The sequence below is a fragment of the Sesamum indicum genome, linkage group LG5, assembly GCF_026168435.1.
Source record: "Sesamum indicum cultivar Baizhima isolate 11 linkage group LG5, ASM2616843v1, whole genome shotgun sequence".
Classification (NCBI taxonomy): Eukaryota; Viridiplantae; Streptophyta; class Magnoliopsida; order Lamiales; family Pedaliaceae; genus Sesamum; species Sesamum indicum.
Genome location: NC_142661.1, coordinates 20,697,059 through 20,710,601, shown reverse-complemented (window position 1 = coordinate 20,710,601; position 13,543 = coordinate 20,697,059). Strand labels below are relative to the sequence as shown.

The 13,543-nt window shown below is 35.6% G+C and overlaps 4 protein-coding genes and 1 non-coding gene across 5 annotated transcripts; 1 reads left to right on the top strand and 4 right to left on the bottom strand.

Moving 5' to 3' along the window:
- Positions 1–2: 2 nt before the first annotated feature.
- HCC1 (electron transport SCO1/SenC family protein) lies at positions 3–3,123 on the bottom strand. The gene is made up of 6 exons (XM_011079238.3): positions 2,594–3,123; positions 2,352–2,442; positions 1,639–1,851; positions 1,348–1,437; positions 1,140–1,272; positions 3–566 (listed from the first exon to the last, which is right to left on the bottom strand). Exons 1-6 carry the CDS (start codon positions 2,954–2,956, stop codon positions 449–451), a joined length of 1,008 nt encoding a protein of 335 aa, XP_011077540.1. The 5' UTR covers positions 2,957–3,123; the 3' UTR covers positions 3–448.
- A 586-nt stretch (positions 3,124–3,709) lies between these two features.
- On the bottom strand, positions 3,710–6,016 carry LOC105161530 (UvrABC system C protein). The gene is made up of 5 exons (XM_011079239.3): positions 5,867–6,016; positions 5,700–5,780; positions 4,236–4,297; positions 4,078–4,136; positions 3,710–3,979 (listed from the first exon to the last, which is right to left on the bottom strand). Exons 2-5 carry the CDS (start codon positions 5,777–5,779, stop codon positions 3,962–3,964), a joined length of 219 nt encoding a protein of 72 aa, XP_011077541.1. The 5' UTR covers position 5,780; positions 5,867–6,016; the 3' UTR covers positions 3,710–3,961.
- Positions 6,017–6,800: 784 nt separating this feature from the next.
- Positions 6,801–8,974, bottom strand: LOC105161531 (protein trichome birefringence-like 3). The gene is made up of 6 exons (XM_011079241.3): positions 8,610–8,974; positions 8,281–8,512; positions 7,985–8,156; positions 7,687–7,886; positions 7,445–7,603; positions 6,801–7,325 (listed from the first exon to the last, which is right to left on the bottom strand). Exons 1-6 carry the CDS (start codon positions 8,788–8,790, stop codon positions 6,989–6,991), a joined length of 1,281 nt encoding a protein of 426 aa, XP_011077543.1. The 5' UTR covers positions 8,791–8,974; the 3' UTR covers positions 6,801–6,988.
- A 2,107-nt stretch (positions 8,975–11,081) lies between these two features.
- On the top strand, positions 11,082–11,840 carry LOC105161532 (histone H4). The gene has a single exon (XM_011079242.3). It carries the CDS (start codon positions 11,399–11,401, stop codon positions 11,708–11,710), a length of 312 nt encoding a protein of 103 aa, XP_011077544.1. The 5' UTR covers positions 11,082–11,398; the 3' UTR covers positions 11,711–11,840.
- A 471-nt stretch (positions 11,841–12,311) lies between these two features.
- TRNAA-AGC (transfer RNA alanine (anticodon AGC)) lies at positions 12,312–12,384 on the bottom strand. The gene has a single exon. It is a non-coding gene; the product is annotated as a tRNA-Ala (tRNA).
- Between the last annotated feature and the right edge of the window lie 1,159 nt (positions 12,385–13,543).

Here is a 13,543-nt window from a genome sequence, read left to right as displayed (position 1 = left end):
GATTATGAGCACAACTGTAAGTGCCCGTGAGAAAGAATTATCACTTTAGCACATCTAAAATGTAGAAACAGAGAGTAATCAATACATGTCTTGAATTGTTAGTGTTGAATACGCACCCAAGCTAAACTCAAACTGGACTTCCCATCATCAGATAAAAACTGAAGAATTTGTAAGAGCTTCAAACTATTTGCATTCTCAAGCAGATCATTACTTGCCCTGTTGACCAAAACTGCGGTTTTGGCTGAGGCTTCAATTGGCATTCAAGATGCAGACGCTAAGCAACAGACGTTCAACTTAAGGATATATTGCTCGACTCTTGTTGTGCTTTGCTAGACAGCATATGCTACAACATAAAAATTGTTACTTGCTGAAAAAACATCTTAGTCCAAAATTCTGGCTTAAAACTTGAGAATTTGAAGTTTTTGGAGAAGAAAAATGCAACACGCCTCTATGCTTTGAGTTTTTTGTGCTGCTTTATCTCCTGAATTACTCCATCTGCAAGTGAAGTAGCATCAACATTCTTCCCAAAGAACTTCACAAATTGCATATTTGGATCCATCAAGTACCTGCAATTTTATGGTTAGTGAAATAATACTTTTTCATCCCACATGATAATTCATGTGAAATTACGATGATAGACAATACAATGCCAGGAAATGATGATGCCTCATTTCAAATATCCGCAAAAAACTGACAGCCATCGCCATTTATTCGCTTCACCTACCATCTTGAATTCCCCATACCTGGATATCCCAAGGTGCAAATTCCATACTAGATCTCAATACTCTACCTAAAATATACAGAATTACTCATGTTTCACACAGCTTATTTATCTATACCATGGAGAATAACAGGTGTCTATAAAATCATCCTTATAAACCTCTTGACATTAACTATTATTGAAAAAGCAGACAATGCGGAAATGACAAACTTAAAATCTTTGAATGCCTCTTTGGTCAAGAGAAGTTGTAAGAAACTCGAAAGATTTTTATGTCACTGAAAATCAAACCAAATCAGAGACCCTTGGCATATAACAGTCAGTCACACAACACTAGTAAGTAAGATAGCAAGAAGTTATGAGTTGGGACTACACTCTTATTAATCTTGGCATCAGTCAAGTCATGAAGGATTATACGTACATGACTATAGAGTGATCGACAAGATAGTCTGAACCTTCTTCTTCTGTCTTCATATAGTATACACGATAAGCACGTGCTGCATTCTTGATTTCATCAGGGGAACCAGTGAGGCCAATTAACTTTGGGTGGAATTCTGCACAGTCAAATGCAATTACAGTTAGTTCAGTTGGCATGATAATATTTCACTTGATCTCATGTCACAATTTACCTTTGACATATTCACGAACTTGTTCAACTGTATCTCTTTCTGGATCAACTGAAATGAAGACTGGCACTACTTCCAATCCAGAATTTTCTTCTGAAATTGTAGAAAGTAAGGAAATTAGTATGCTACATAAAAATAGCAATGATGACAATACAAGAACGAACTACAGGAGTACAGAACAAAGTCCACCCTAAATGATAATTACCACCTAACCATCACAACCAGGGGATGGAAAGAAAAGAAGAAAAAGGAAAGTAGTTGTTAACCAGATAAAGCTTTACTCAGTTAACTCACTTATTTTATCAATTGCTGATGCAAGCTTTTGTAGCTCGTCCGGGCATATATCAGGGCAGTGGGTGAATCCAAAATAGATTAAATTCCATTTTCCCAAAAAGTCCTTATCCGTCACGGATTTCCCATTATGGTCAATGAGGTTAAATGGACCTCCAATAGCTGCCTTTCCAACAGAAGGTCCCTGTCTTACTGCATTTGAAGCATTATTTATCCCTGCAGAACGTGATGCATATCACAGTAAACAAAAAGCTTCAATACCAATCACATATCACAAACTACACCTGTAAACTGTAGACATACAAAAAAAAAAAAGGAGAGAAACCGGGAATAAGAGAAAGGTATGACATAAAATAATTATTTTCTCCTTGAGATTAATCAGAGGAAGCATGTATTGACTAGTTCCAAAAGGTTAACAAGAATGTGCCAATTTTGATTTTTGTCATTTCTTTGAATAAAAGCCTAGAAAAGTGTAATTAAACTAGCAAAGTATATTTAGCGATATTATGTGTTCTCATACTATAAACAACAAAGAAAGCAGATGCGACCTATTCTTCCACTTCAAACAACTGCTTTAGTTTACTCAGAAGTGAACGGATGGAGAAGACAATAATATGTGGAGCTATGGAATCTGGTTCTCAGACATCCATAGCATTAATTATTACAATATATATATATATATATACATGACACACAACTCACCATAGTTATCTAACCTTCAATATGCCGCTTCTTTTCCCTGTCGTAGTAGAACACCAATCCACCTCCGGTGCAAAGAAGCAAAAAGAAACTCATCCATGAAACAGGCTACCACCAAAAAGGAGAAATTGTCTTTTTGTCAAAAAATCAATACATAACTTAATCGGAAAAGCTATTCTTTTAGCTTTATATAAATTTCACAAGCTAATAGATGCATGAATAATTGAAATAAAGCTATTAAAAAAAGGAAAAAAATTACCCCTCCTCGGACAGGCTTCCCTTGCTGAGAAGCACCCTCTGATCCACCGGAATTATCCCCTCCATTCCTACTTCCGGAATTACCCTCCCCCGACACACTAGACGGCGCGGCGTCTACATTTGAGCTTGACGCTGGCTTGACGCTAGGACTAGTGGCATTGGAGCAAAAAAAACGATGATTCATCGAAAAAGCACGCAACAATCTGTATTGATCGTCGACGACAATTTCCGGCGACATTGAAGTAAGTGTTGAACTCCCGAGTATTTTTGCAGGAAGACTGCGAAATTTAGAGGAATTCAATTGAGAATTGAAGGAATAGTAAATATGACACAGGCGTAAGTTTCGCAGGAACGTAGAAGCCATCGTCGATTGTGAAATTTCTTCTTTCTGAGGTTTTGGATTCCGTTCTCTAAAACCCTAATGTTGGAGGGGGTTATGTCGTGAGATCAGATGTACTCTGAATCGGAGCAAACTCAATCAAATTATACCCGCATACAGAAATCCAGGAATTAAAAAAATAAGATGACGCGTCCAGTTATAATTGTTAGAGTACGAGCAACTAGTGAGCGTTGAATGATTTAATAATATTATTGAATTGCGTATTGAATATTATAACACTACATTACCGGAAATATCTTTATCTTGTTTAATTGAAAATCGAATTATATGAAATCTCCAATAAATAGTTGATTGTTTGATTAATACATAAAAACATACACAAATACAAAAAGGAAAGTCTATCAACAACGAGAATCCTAAATTAAACATTTGAGAAGTTAGGAATCAACCAAGACTCCTTTTAGAGACTATATGCCACGCTGAAGAGGAAATTGAAACAAGAGTGTACTCCCATCTTCAACGAACAAGACAAAATCGAAGCTAACTAGCAACCGAGCTACATAGCTTAGTTTGCTGCTTCACACTCTATTTGGTTGTCTGAACGCTCATCCAGACACCATACATTCTGGAGGTGCTTATATCTTATGTGATTGCATTCCTCGAATGATTATGAACTTGAGAGATATATCATAAATTTAACTTTTGCAGGTAAAGCTCAGATTCTGAACAGAAAGAACAAGGAATGACAATAGAACAGGAAGAACCGAGGACCGAAGATAAGAGACAGTCAGAAGGTCTATTCACGACATTAGCAATCATTACACCCCAGCCACCAAATTAAGTGGCTGGCAACTCTCTCTGTTAATTACATTATTGTTGAGCTACATAATTGGGCACCACATTATTGTTGAGTACAAAATTTCAATCCAACACCCATCTTCCAAGCAAATTCAGCAGAGCTTCAGCTATCGTCCGTATCAAGCATAGTACTGTACAACTACTCCCATGCCAGTAAATCAGCAACTAGCATCACTGGTTCTTAAATGACTGCAAACATGTAACGGTGCCTTAATTAAAAATTTGCCAAATGAACCAAAACATAGCGGACATGCAGATAACAACTCTGTGATATTCCAAAAACCAACCTCAAAATTCTTAGACACATCCTTCATTTGCTCAGCTAGTTCTTTCTTCTTCTGAGCAGCTGCATTAAGCATGAACATGAATTTGACAATAAGGCATCAACAGGATAACCAAATGATGGAATCAAAAGCACACAATTAACATGAAAACATGCAAATACCAATATCAGAAAATTCCTCCATCTTCTTTGATGTCCTCACAGCAAACCTCTGGAATCTAGGACTGCGGCAATGTCAAATATCATATATCAAAACAATTAATTATTCGCTCATAAGATAATACCAATAGAAGAAAAGATCAGTATTCAACTACCACTCATTCTCTATTTTCTGGTGGTAGTCTCTATATGGTAAAAAGAGAACTATAGCATGCAAAATGAAGTAATCATCTATAACACACAGAACACTTTAGCCAGCCAAAAAGACAGAAACTGCTATGTGTACATATTATCTCCAAAATTTGACAAGTTAAAATAAGAGTAAAAGATGGAGGAAGAGGAATCTTTTGATCTCTTGAATTTATGGCATTGCTTGGATTAACTCGGTAGCGCACTCAAGTCAGTATCTATTGCTCAATTTAGAAATATTACATTCTTCATCATATCATTTACTCCATAAGGATTGAAGTAATAGTATTGCATAGGAAGCATCATGTGCTCAGCAAGGAAACAGTATAATAAACTTGGACTTAGGAAGACGCATCAAAATTTCCCAGTACCATAATCAAATTATATCTCTATCCACGGAATTACAGTTTCAACAGTGTTCATACATATATGAACAAAGAGGAACATATTCCACCTAACCTCAAATTGAAAACAACAAAACTGACAAATGGAAGGATTGAGGATCAAATCAAGGGAGGAATAATCCCAGCCCTCTAATGCTATAAAGGAAAGAGCATTTCACAGTCCACAGTGACATACTACAGTAGCTCCAGAAGACACAAAAATAAATATACACAAACCCTGCTGACTCCAACTAGTTTTTCTGATTTATAGATTTCATATAAAGCTTGAAAACAGAGCATGCAAACCTCAGACAATGAGGTTGCTATTGTAAATACTGCGTCCATCCGACATCATTACAAGTCTACAAAGTCATCCTATAATTACAAAAGCAGAATACAAACATATTTGAACAAGACCAAGAATGGGCCAGTCTTTTTACTGTCAAAGTCTAAGGTTTCTTCTCCAACGTATTCAATAGAACACAGAAAATAAATAAATGCGCGCACAGTCCACGAAAACCACAGACAAAATTAATCAGGTAAATTACAGCTATTACAACAATAGCATAACTGAACAAAAAAAAGAAAAGTCAAGCTTCAGGCAATAGGAAACAGACGCTTACAGCGACATACTAATAGTGAAAGAAACGAATGAATTATAGGACAAGCCTCAGACCGATAAAATTTACAAAAAGATAGCGGGATCATATCCGCAATCATTACAAGCCTACGAAAGTCATCATCGGCAACTCCCCCCCACCCCCGCCGCATACACGCAATTCAACATACCGCATCGATTAGCAGCTTCAGATTCATTGTTATGAAGAAATATAATTACAAAGGGAAAAGATCGACATAAACAGCAATGGAAACCATTAACTCAAAATCAAATTACCTGTTCGCAAGTCCATTCACAATAAGCTCATTAGCCACATAAGATATCACTCTGTGAATGAAATTTCCACCTCCGGCCATTCTTCAAACAAAGGAAGAAATGAAAGGTTACACTCAACAAGGATAAATAAAGAGGAAAATATTGTATTGAGATCCGATTTCTTTTACCTGAAAAGCGACCAAAACCCTAGTTCTGGATTCTTCGATGGCGGCAGACCGAGTTGAGGTCGACGCTTGACGTATGTTGTATTTCGTGTTTCCAGAAACGGGGAACTCTCTCAATTGAATGGGGTGGGCTGGTGGGCCGGTTTTGTCCATACACATTTGGGCTCTGGAGTGGAAACTACTTGGACCTAAACTGGGCCATTTATTAATGGAATGAGGTGGGCCAATTTTTTCCATAAAGGATTGGGCTTTCTGAAGTTGGTCCTAACTCCCAACTGGTCCGCATAATAAACAAACTAAATTATTTAGTAGGCAATCAAATAATAATAAGTATCTCCAAGTAAATATGCTCTACAAAAAAAAAATGAATTTTAATTAATATTATTTACAACAATCAAAGCGAACACTTTTATGACTACAATCAAACAAAATTATCGCGGAAACTTTTATGGTCACTGTTAAATAATATTTGTCATGTTGATATTCACAGTCAAAATACCTATCATGATTTTTAATAGTAATTAATGTTTCAATCATATTTATAGAAACATCGGCTAATAATCACTGTGCAACCACAATTAATTGGTATTTATCATAATTTTTTATATATAATGATGATAGTTAACTATAAAAAAAAAAAAGTATTGTTTTGTTGGTGGAGCTGACTAACATTTATTACCATTATAGCTCAAATTTATTTTTATAAAGTAGCAAGGTTCGAGTAACAGAAAAGAGATTATCATACTGGGGCTTACTAGCAGCAAAATACAGAGTTTCCCTTGAAATGCATTTTCCTTTTGATGGAATTGACTGCTGCAGTAGTATCTTGTACAAAGATTTTCTCTGAGAATCAATAGGCAGTAGAAACAAGTTGAAAATGAACATGTTTTTACACTCAATTCTTTCATACCAAACGAGCCCTCAAGAGAAAGGAACATGAATCACAACTTAGAAATGTACTTCTTTATTGTATTAACTACACAATCGCTATACAAAAATTTAAATGTAAACGGAGGACAAAGCAGGAAACATATATGACAAAACCATGCATCATTGACATCTTGTTGCTCAAGTGATACATAGGAAAGGCATTAACAATCATTCAGTTTTCTTTTGATTTTTCTGCTACAACAAATGTGCATAAAGTATTCTATTCCAGGTATCAGGAACTCCTGGCAAACACCAGTGTATGCAATCTGCGTAGTGCAATGGATCGGCCTTTTGTTCGTCCGTCAGCAGTTTGCCACCCAACTCTGTGTAGATCGACGAGTGAGCATCAATTCTGTATTCTGATAGTTGAGTGATGTTTATCAACGTCACAGGGACCTTCATTCTTTCCACGACACCGGCCACCACGCCCATCATCCGCTTGTCTGAGCCGCTCCCCCAGTGTCGTTTCTTGGTGATTGGCTTCGTTTCATTGAAGCATTTTATCCCTTTCTCATTGCCCCAATCTGCGCTTCTGAACATGAAAAAGATTAAGGCATAAAGATCAGAACAAATACTCATTCGTCACCTTTTAAGATCAGGTCAGAATCTTGACATAGATGTTTATGGACTTTAGGGAATTAAGAAACTGACCTCTGGTGTGTAGGAGACATTGTAGTGAAGAACACTCGTGTTTTGTTGGGATTAACGTTAGAATCCACCCAATTTGCCCATGTTTTGAGTCCTATAGTGTAAGAAACAGGCGCGTCCAGCTCTTCATATCCTTCATCTCCATTTGCAAATGAACCCCATCTGCAGTTTATTAGAAATGTGTGACTTCTTCAAGTGCTTAATGTAGTTACTTAGTAGACAAATCAACAGAAAGATGTATTTACAGTGACTTGATCTTTAGCCCACTCATCCACCAAACGTAAGTATTGAAGACAAGGATATCCACCCCTATCCAGTGTTTGGCATGCTTGGCAACTGAATCAACTTTCAGAATTCTCTTCTTTGGGTCTGCTATTATATGAAGATCGGAATTGGACTCGACTAGGAACGGAGCCCAGTAGAACTCAATTGTGGCATTGTGTTCCTAAAGAATTAAGAGAAAAAAAAAAAAGTAAGTTTGTGAGTTTGCAGCAATAAAAGTTGGTACACTCAATACTTTAAGCAACAGTGACGTAAATGGACCTTGGCTTTGAAGACACTATGTGCACGGCCTCGTTTCATGGATTTCTGTCCTTGTGGTATTACAGACTCAACGAGGCAGACAAAGGATTGCCATTGTCCTCTTTGCAGTGAATCCCCTACAAACATTAGCCTCTTCCCTTGAAGTCTTTGCAGTGCCTTTTTAGGATCAAACCTGGACTAGAAAATCATTGCAGAAAGTAAGTCATAACTCAAGAAACTTCAACAACTAGTTAGTACAGAGAATAGTGCACAATTCATTTGATGACAGCTTTTGAACAATGAACTAATTAACTGACCTAGGCAATATGCAATCGTCGGGCCTCCATTCCCAGTGCAGGTAGTCAGTGTCCAGCTTTCCATTCTTAACACAAGAAACCTGCCTGTCCAGATACGGGCAACTCCTGTCTGTATACAAAGGGGTAATGGAACGATTAAACACCCATTTTCCATGAACAAGGGAGCACTCCTCCGGATCAAAGACAAACCGATCATCTGCTGCATCATCTAGTGCACCCACATTTCTGTTATCTGTCAAACAGACAAATCGAACAAACGATCATCAAGATCACTATCAATTTTCTGATGCCAAAATCTCGAAAACTGGTAGTCGTATGTAATAATATACCTATGACAGACTTCTTAGCAGCAATTCTTTTAGCAGCACAGGGTTTAAACCTGAAAATGGCACTGGAAGACAAAGAACTAATTCTTTGAGTGTACAAGAGCGCAACAAAGGCCAAGGCACAAATTATGATGGTAATGATCGACAGGGATACCTTTCCTCTCGGGGGCCTCGACGTCCCCATTGAAAAAGGAAGATAGGCACTCTAGAGAAGAGAAGAGGAAAAGCAAATATAGGTGAAATGGAGAAGGCTCAGCACTGCTGATGCAACAGAATGATGAGGACCTGAATTGAATGGAGTTTGGAGATTATTTTATGGGACTATTGAGTAGGAGTGAAGCTAAAGGAATAGTGCATGATTTAGCACTAACCTCTCCTCTTTAATGAATCACATAATGCAAGCTAAATATAAGCAGCTCAACTTCCTGGGCTCCTCATGTCTTTTTATTTCAACTAGTTATCGTAGCATTTAATATTAATGTGCATACACTCAAATTGACACGTTCGGAGGTTTTAAAAACAAAAACTACAAAATAGTTATAAATACTAATGTCAGTTAAAAGATGGGCGTAGATCATTTAAAAGAAATAAATTAATCATATTATTATAATTATTTAAGGATATAATTTGTATTTTAAGATTTTATTAGTGCGTCACAAATTGCTGTTTACGAGTAGGACCTGATTGACATAACAAAAAAAAAAAAAAAAAAGCAGCAAAATTCTGACCACTCACTAGTAAATATTATATACATATTTCACTGTCAAGGCATTGCACTTACTGTGGTGAGAGAGATCATTAGGTGGGAATAAGGTTTTTGTATTGGAAACAAGTCAGTGTTTGGTTTCTGCCCTCCTCTCACTAATTTGTTTTACATGACTTGCAGTTACAGATACCAGTGAAGAACAGTTTAGCTTCTGCTTTCACTGGTCCAACTACCCAATCAAACAGTTGTATTATGGTAAAATGAGATGGATGGCAACATAATATTTGTTTTTATGTTTTCTGGGTGTTGGATGCGATTAATGGGAAAAAGGCTGAGACGTCATTTATCATTAAGACTGTAGCTGCAGTGTGGTCCAACGTTAAATCTTGGAATTATGAAAAAGGATTTTGTCGGAAAACGTAGTTAGCACCCGCCATTTGAAAGAGATTTCCTTTACTAGAAGCAACATTGAGAATTTTCTATCTTAGGTGTGTGCTTGGCGGAGTCTATGATTTCTCATGTTTTCTTTTTAGAAAACAAAATTGATGGTGCAATAGTATTGTATTTGTATGGGTTATCATATGACACGGAAAAGGATTTTGATTTCATATAATTGAACATAAAAAATTCATTAGTGCAATAGTAATAATGATTATGATGTATTGTATTTGTAAGATTTTTATAATATGATTTGAAAATTTGTATGATGTTAAATTTTTTATTTTATAAATTGGTTCAAACACCCTTTCATACCTGTTTTTCTTTAGTACCAAAATAAATCAATAAGAAAAAAAAAGAATGGCCCACTTCCACCGTCTTAGGTGGGCTAATCGAACTCCAATATAAACACATGCGATCCGATGTTACAAAAGAGGGCCTATGATCCCGAATCCCCTGTCCATTTCAACACATAAATGTAAATGTATTAAAGTAGGGAATGACATACTAGCATTGGGTTTCTTAATGCCTTCTTCTTCCATATTTATAGGCCCTCCCAAGGTATACCTCCCTAGCTATGATGATGAATTCTTTTTTTGTTCATTATTTAGAGGGTCTTTGGCCAACCTTTTAAGTTTCTAAAAGCATCATATAACATATTAGATAGCTTATAAATTTCAACAAATTATTTGACTATTTTTTTAAAGAGTTTATAAGATTTCAAAATAAATATTTTGGATCTTATAAGCTCTTTAAAAAAAATTAAATTTTTTAATTATTTTTAAAAAAATTTATAAGTTATATAAAATTAATATGTTATAAAACAAAAATATCCCCATACCATTCATACACTTACATACTCTCTCTCTCTCTCTCTCTCTCTCTCTCTCTCACACACACACACACACATTGTAGTGAAGAACACTCCATTCTGTTTTGTTTCATTTTTAATTTGTTTTGGTGTGTTCTGTGAAGATAGAGAGAAAAAAACAAAAATAAATAAGTATGTGTTAGAGATAATGTGTATATTTGGATTTATTTTTGAAGATAATATAAAATAAGTATGGTATATTTGATGTCAGTTAGTGGGAGATAAAAAGTACTTTTCATTATCAAATTATGTTTTTTATATATATATATATGCTTATGTATATAATTTATTTAGTTGTGAATAGATTAAAATAAATAATATTTTCTAATCATAACACTGTTTTAAAACTTTAAAAAACTAATAAAAAAGAAGCAAAATAATTCAAGTTAAATATAAAAATATTTTGTGCTATCCAAAGATGGCCCAAAATCGAAACCAAACAATTACCTCTTGTTGCGTTGATATTTGTCCTAAATGGGAGCTTTTGCTCTTAAAAAGTGGCCTTAGCGCACGATCCGATTTCTTCATCCTACGGCAGAGCTTGAGCAGTCTATTCCCCTTATCAAGGGTTTAAAATTAGTAAATCCACACTCGATAGGGATTACCATCTTAAGCCGTCAATGAACAATGCTAATCCAACGGTCACAAAGTAATGCTCAACACACAATGTCCGCCTATATCGAAACTCCTCCACCTCCGCCATCTTCATGCTGCATTTCCCTCATTCCGAATTTAAAATCACCATTATCAACAGGAAGCAAAAAGAGCTGAAATAAAATGTCAGGGAGAGGAAAGGGTGGTAAGGGGTTGGGCAAGGGCGGCGCAAAGCGCCACCGCAAGGTGTTGAGAGACAACATCCAGGGCATCACCAAGCCCGCTATTCGGCGTCTGGCTCGCCGTGGTGGCGTGAAGCGCATCAGCGGGCTCATCTACGAGGAGACGCGGGGCGTGCTTAAGATCTTCCTTGAGAACGTCATCCGCGACGCTGTTACCTACACCGAGCACGCCCGTCGGAAGACTGTGACGGCGATGGACGTTGTTTATGCACTCAAGAGGCAGGGCCGAACTCTTTACGGCTTTGGTGGTTAAGGCGTTAGGTTTAGGGTGTAGATTTAGGGTTTTTGTATAATGTTCAGACTTGTTGACTATCTATCTTAGATCGTCATATGTTGGTTTTTTAATTAACTGAAATGGAAATTGGGTCTCTATATATGAGCTATCATTATTCTTGGATTATACTTTTAACTTTAAGTTCCAAATGTTTTTCTTCTATATTTTGCTCTTAATTGGATTTCAGGAATTGCTAACAGTTCACTGTATTTTGCTGTTTGCTTGTTGGTGTGTGCTAATGATAATTGTATTAGCTTTTTGCTTGTTGGTTTGAGCAATGGAATTACAAGTAAGTTAAACTGCTGGTTCTGTAAATCTCTGCGCCTAGAATTCCAGCTTTGATTGAGGAAAAAACCCAAAACATTGTTCCCAGCCCGATACAAAAATTAAACGATTTAAAAAAGGAGAGAACATATACTGAGAGTTCAAAAAGCCTTGTTTAGGGAATAATTTCTCAACGGAATAAAAAGATTTTGGAGAAATGACAAAGAAAGCAAGGAAAGTAAAGAGGAGGACTAGAGGACTGGCAACCAAGTTTTTTTACTGCATACACCAGAAAATTGTAAAAGACATGACTTTGTGGAGATGCGGGGTATCGATCCCCGTACCTCTCGCATGCTAAGCGAGCGCTCTACCATCTGAGCTACATCCCCAGGCTGGCAACCTATCCTTTGCATTTATTATTAGCTTATTCTTCAAAATTAATAACTATATTGAGAAACTATATAATCTTTATTTATGGTTTAACTGACAAGTTACAATCCTGAATATGCCTTAAGACTTCAATAACTCTCTTATTGTTAAGAATCCAACCTCTTCCAAATGAACCAAAGAGAAAGTATTTATACTATTCCACTGTTATAGGACAGTGTCGGCTTTTTACTATTTTGCACAATTTTTTTTTTATCTAATAAATATAATAGTTTCATAGAATATATCTATATAAGTTTCTCGGATCATTCATTTAATTTTTTTTTTATTTACGTCTTCCATTGATGTCTGATTGTTGAGAGTCTTGTCATCTAATGATAATAATATGCCAAATCGGACTAATGATTTCTTATACCTTAATTATTGATATCTTCCTTATCAGGTATCAATATAAAAAAATTTCCTTTTTCATCAAGCCCTTGATAAATTTTTCTACAAAAAAAGAACCACATATATAAATATATTCAATCATCTTCTTTTGAGGTTTGATTTAGTTACACTTAAACTTCTTTTTATAAATCTCATCGTTAGTCAAAATTAATTTAATTTGTTAATATTAACAAACACATATTGAATTTTTTATATTACTTCAAATTAACTTATTATTTATTATTGCATGTCAAATAAATATAACCTAATCAAATTAATTTTATAAGTGTGAAGATATAGCTATTCACATGCAACGGTATGTGAAAATAGTGTTCAAAATATACATATTTATATGCATTAGCTTATGAGTGTATATAAGGATAATCTAATATAATTTTCCATTGAAAAATTTGAACCCAGATTGAATTTAAATAACTTTAAACTAATTATACGATTAATATAATTTTAAAAAAGATAATTAATTTACATAATAAATATAATATACTTATATTAACTTGATTTGTTCAAAACCTAAATCGAATAAGATTTTCTCTATTCCATTATATTATAGTTGACAAATTCTTGGAAAGTGAGTGGACCTTGTGGGGTCATATCATTTAACAGCCCTACCCACATCATTTGTGTGGCTGGTCATGGTGTGGACTCAGTCCATTCCCCAGTAGCAAAAGTCAACAACTCCGGCTGCGTGCATAGCGAATAAAACAAACGCTA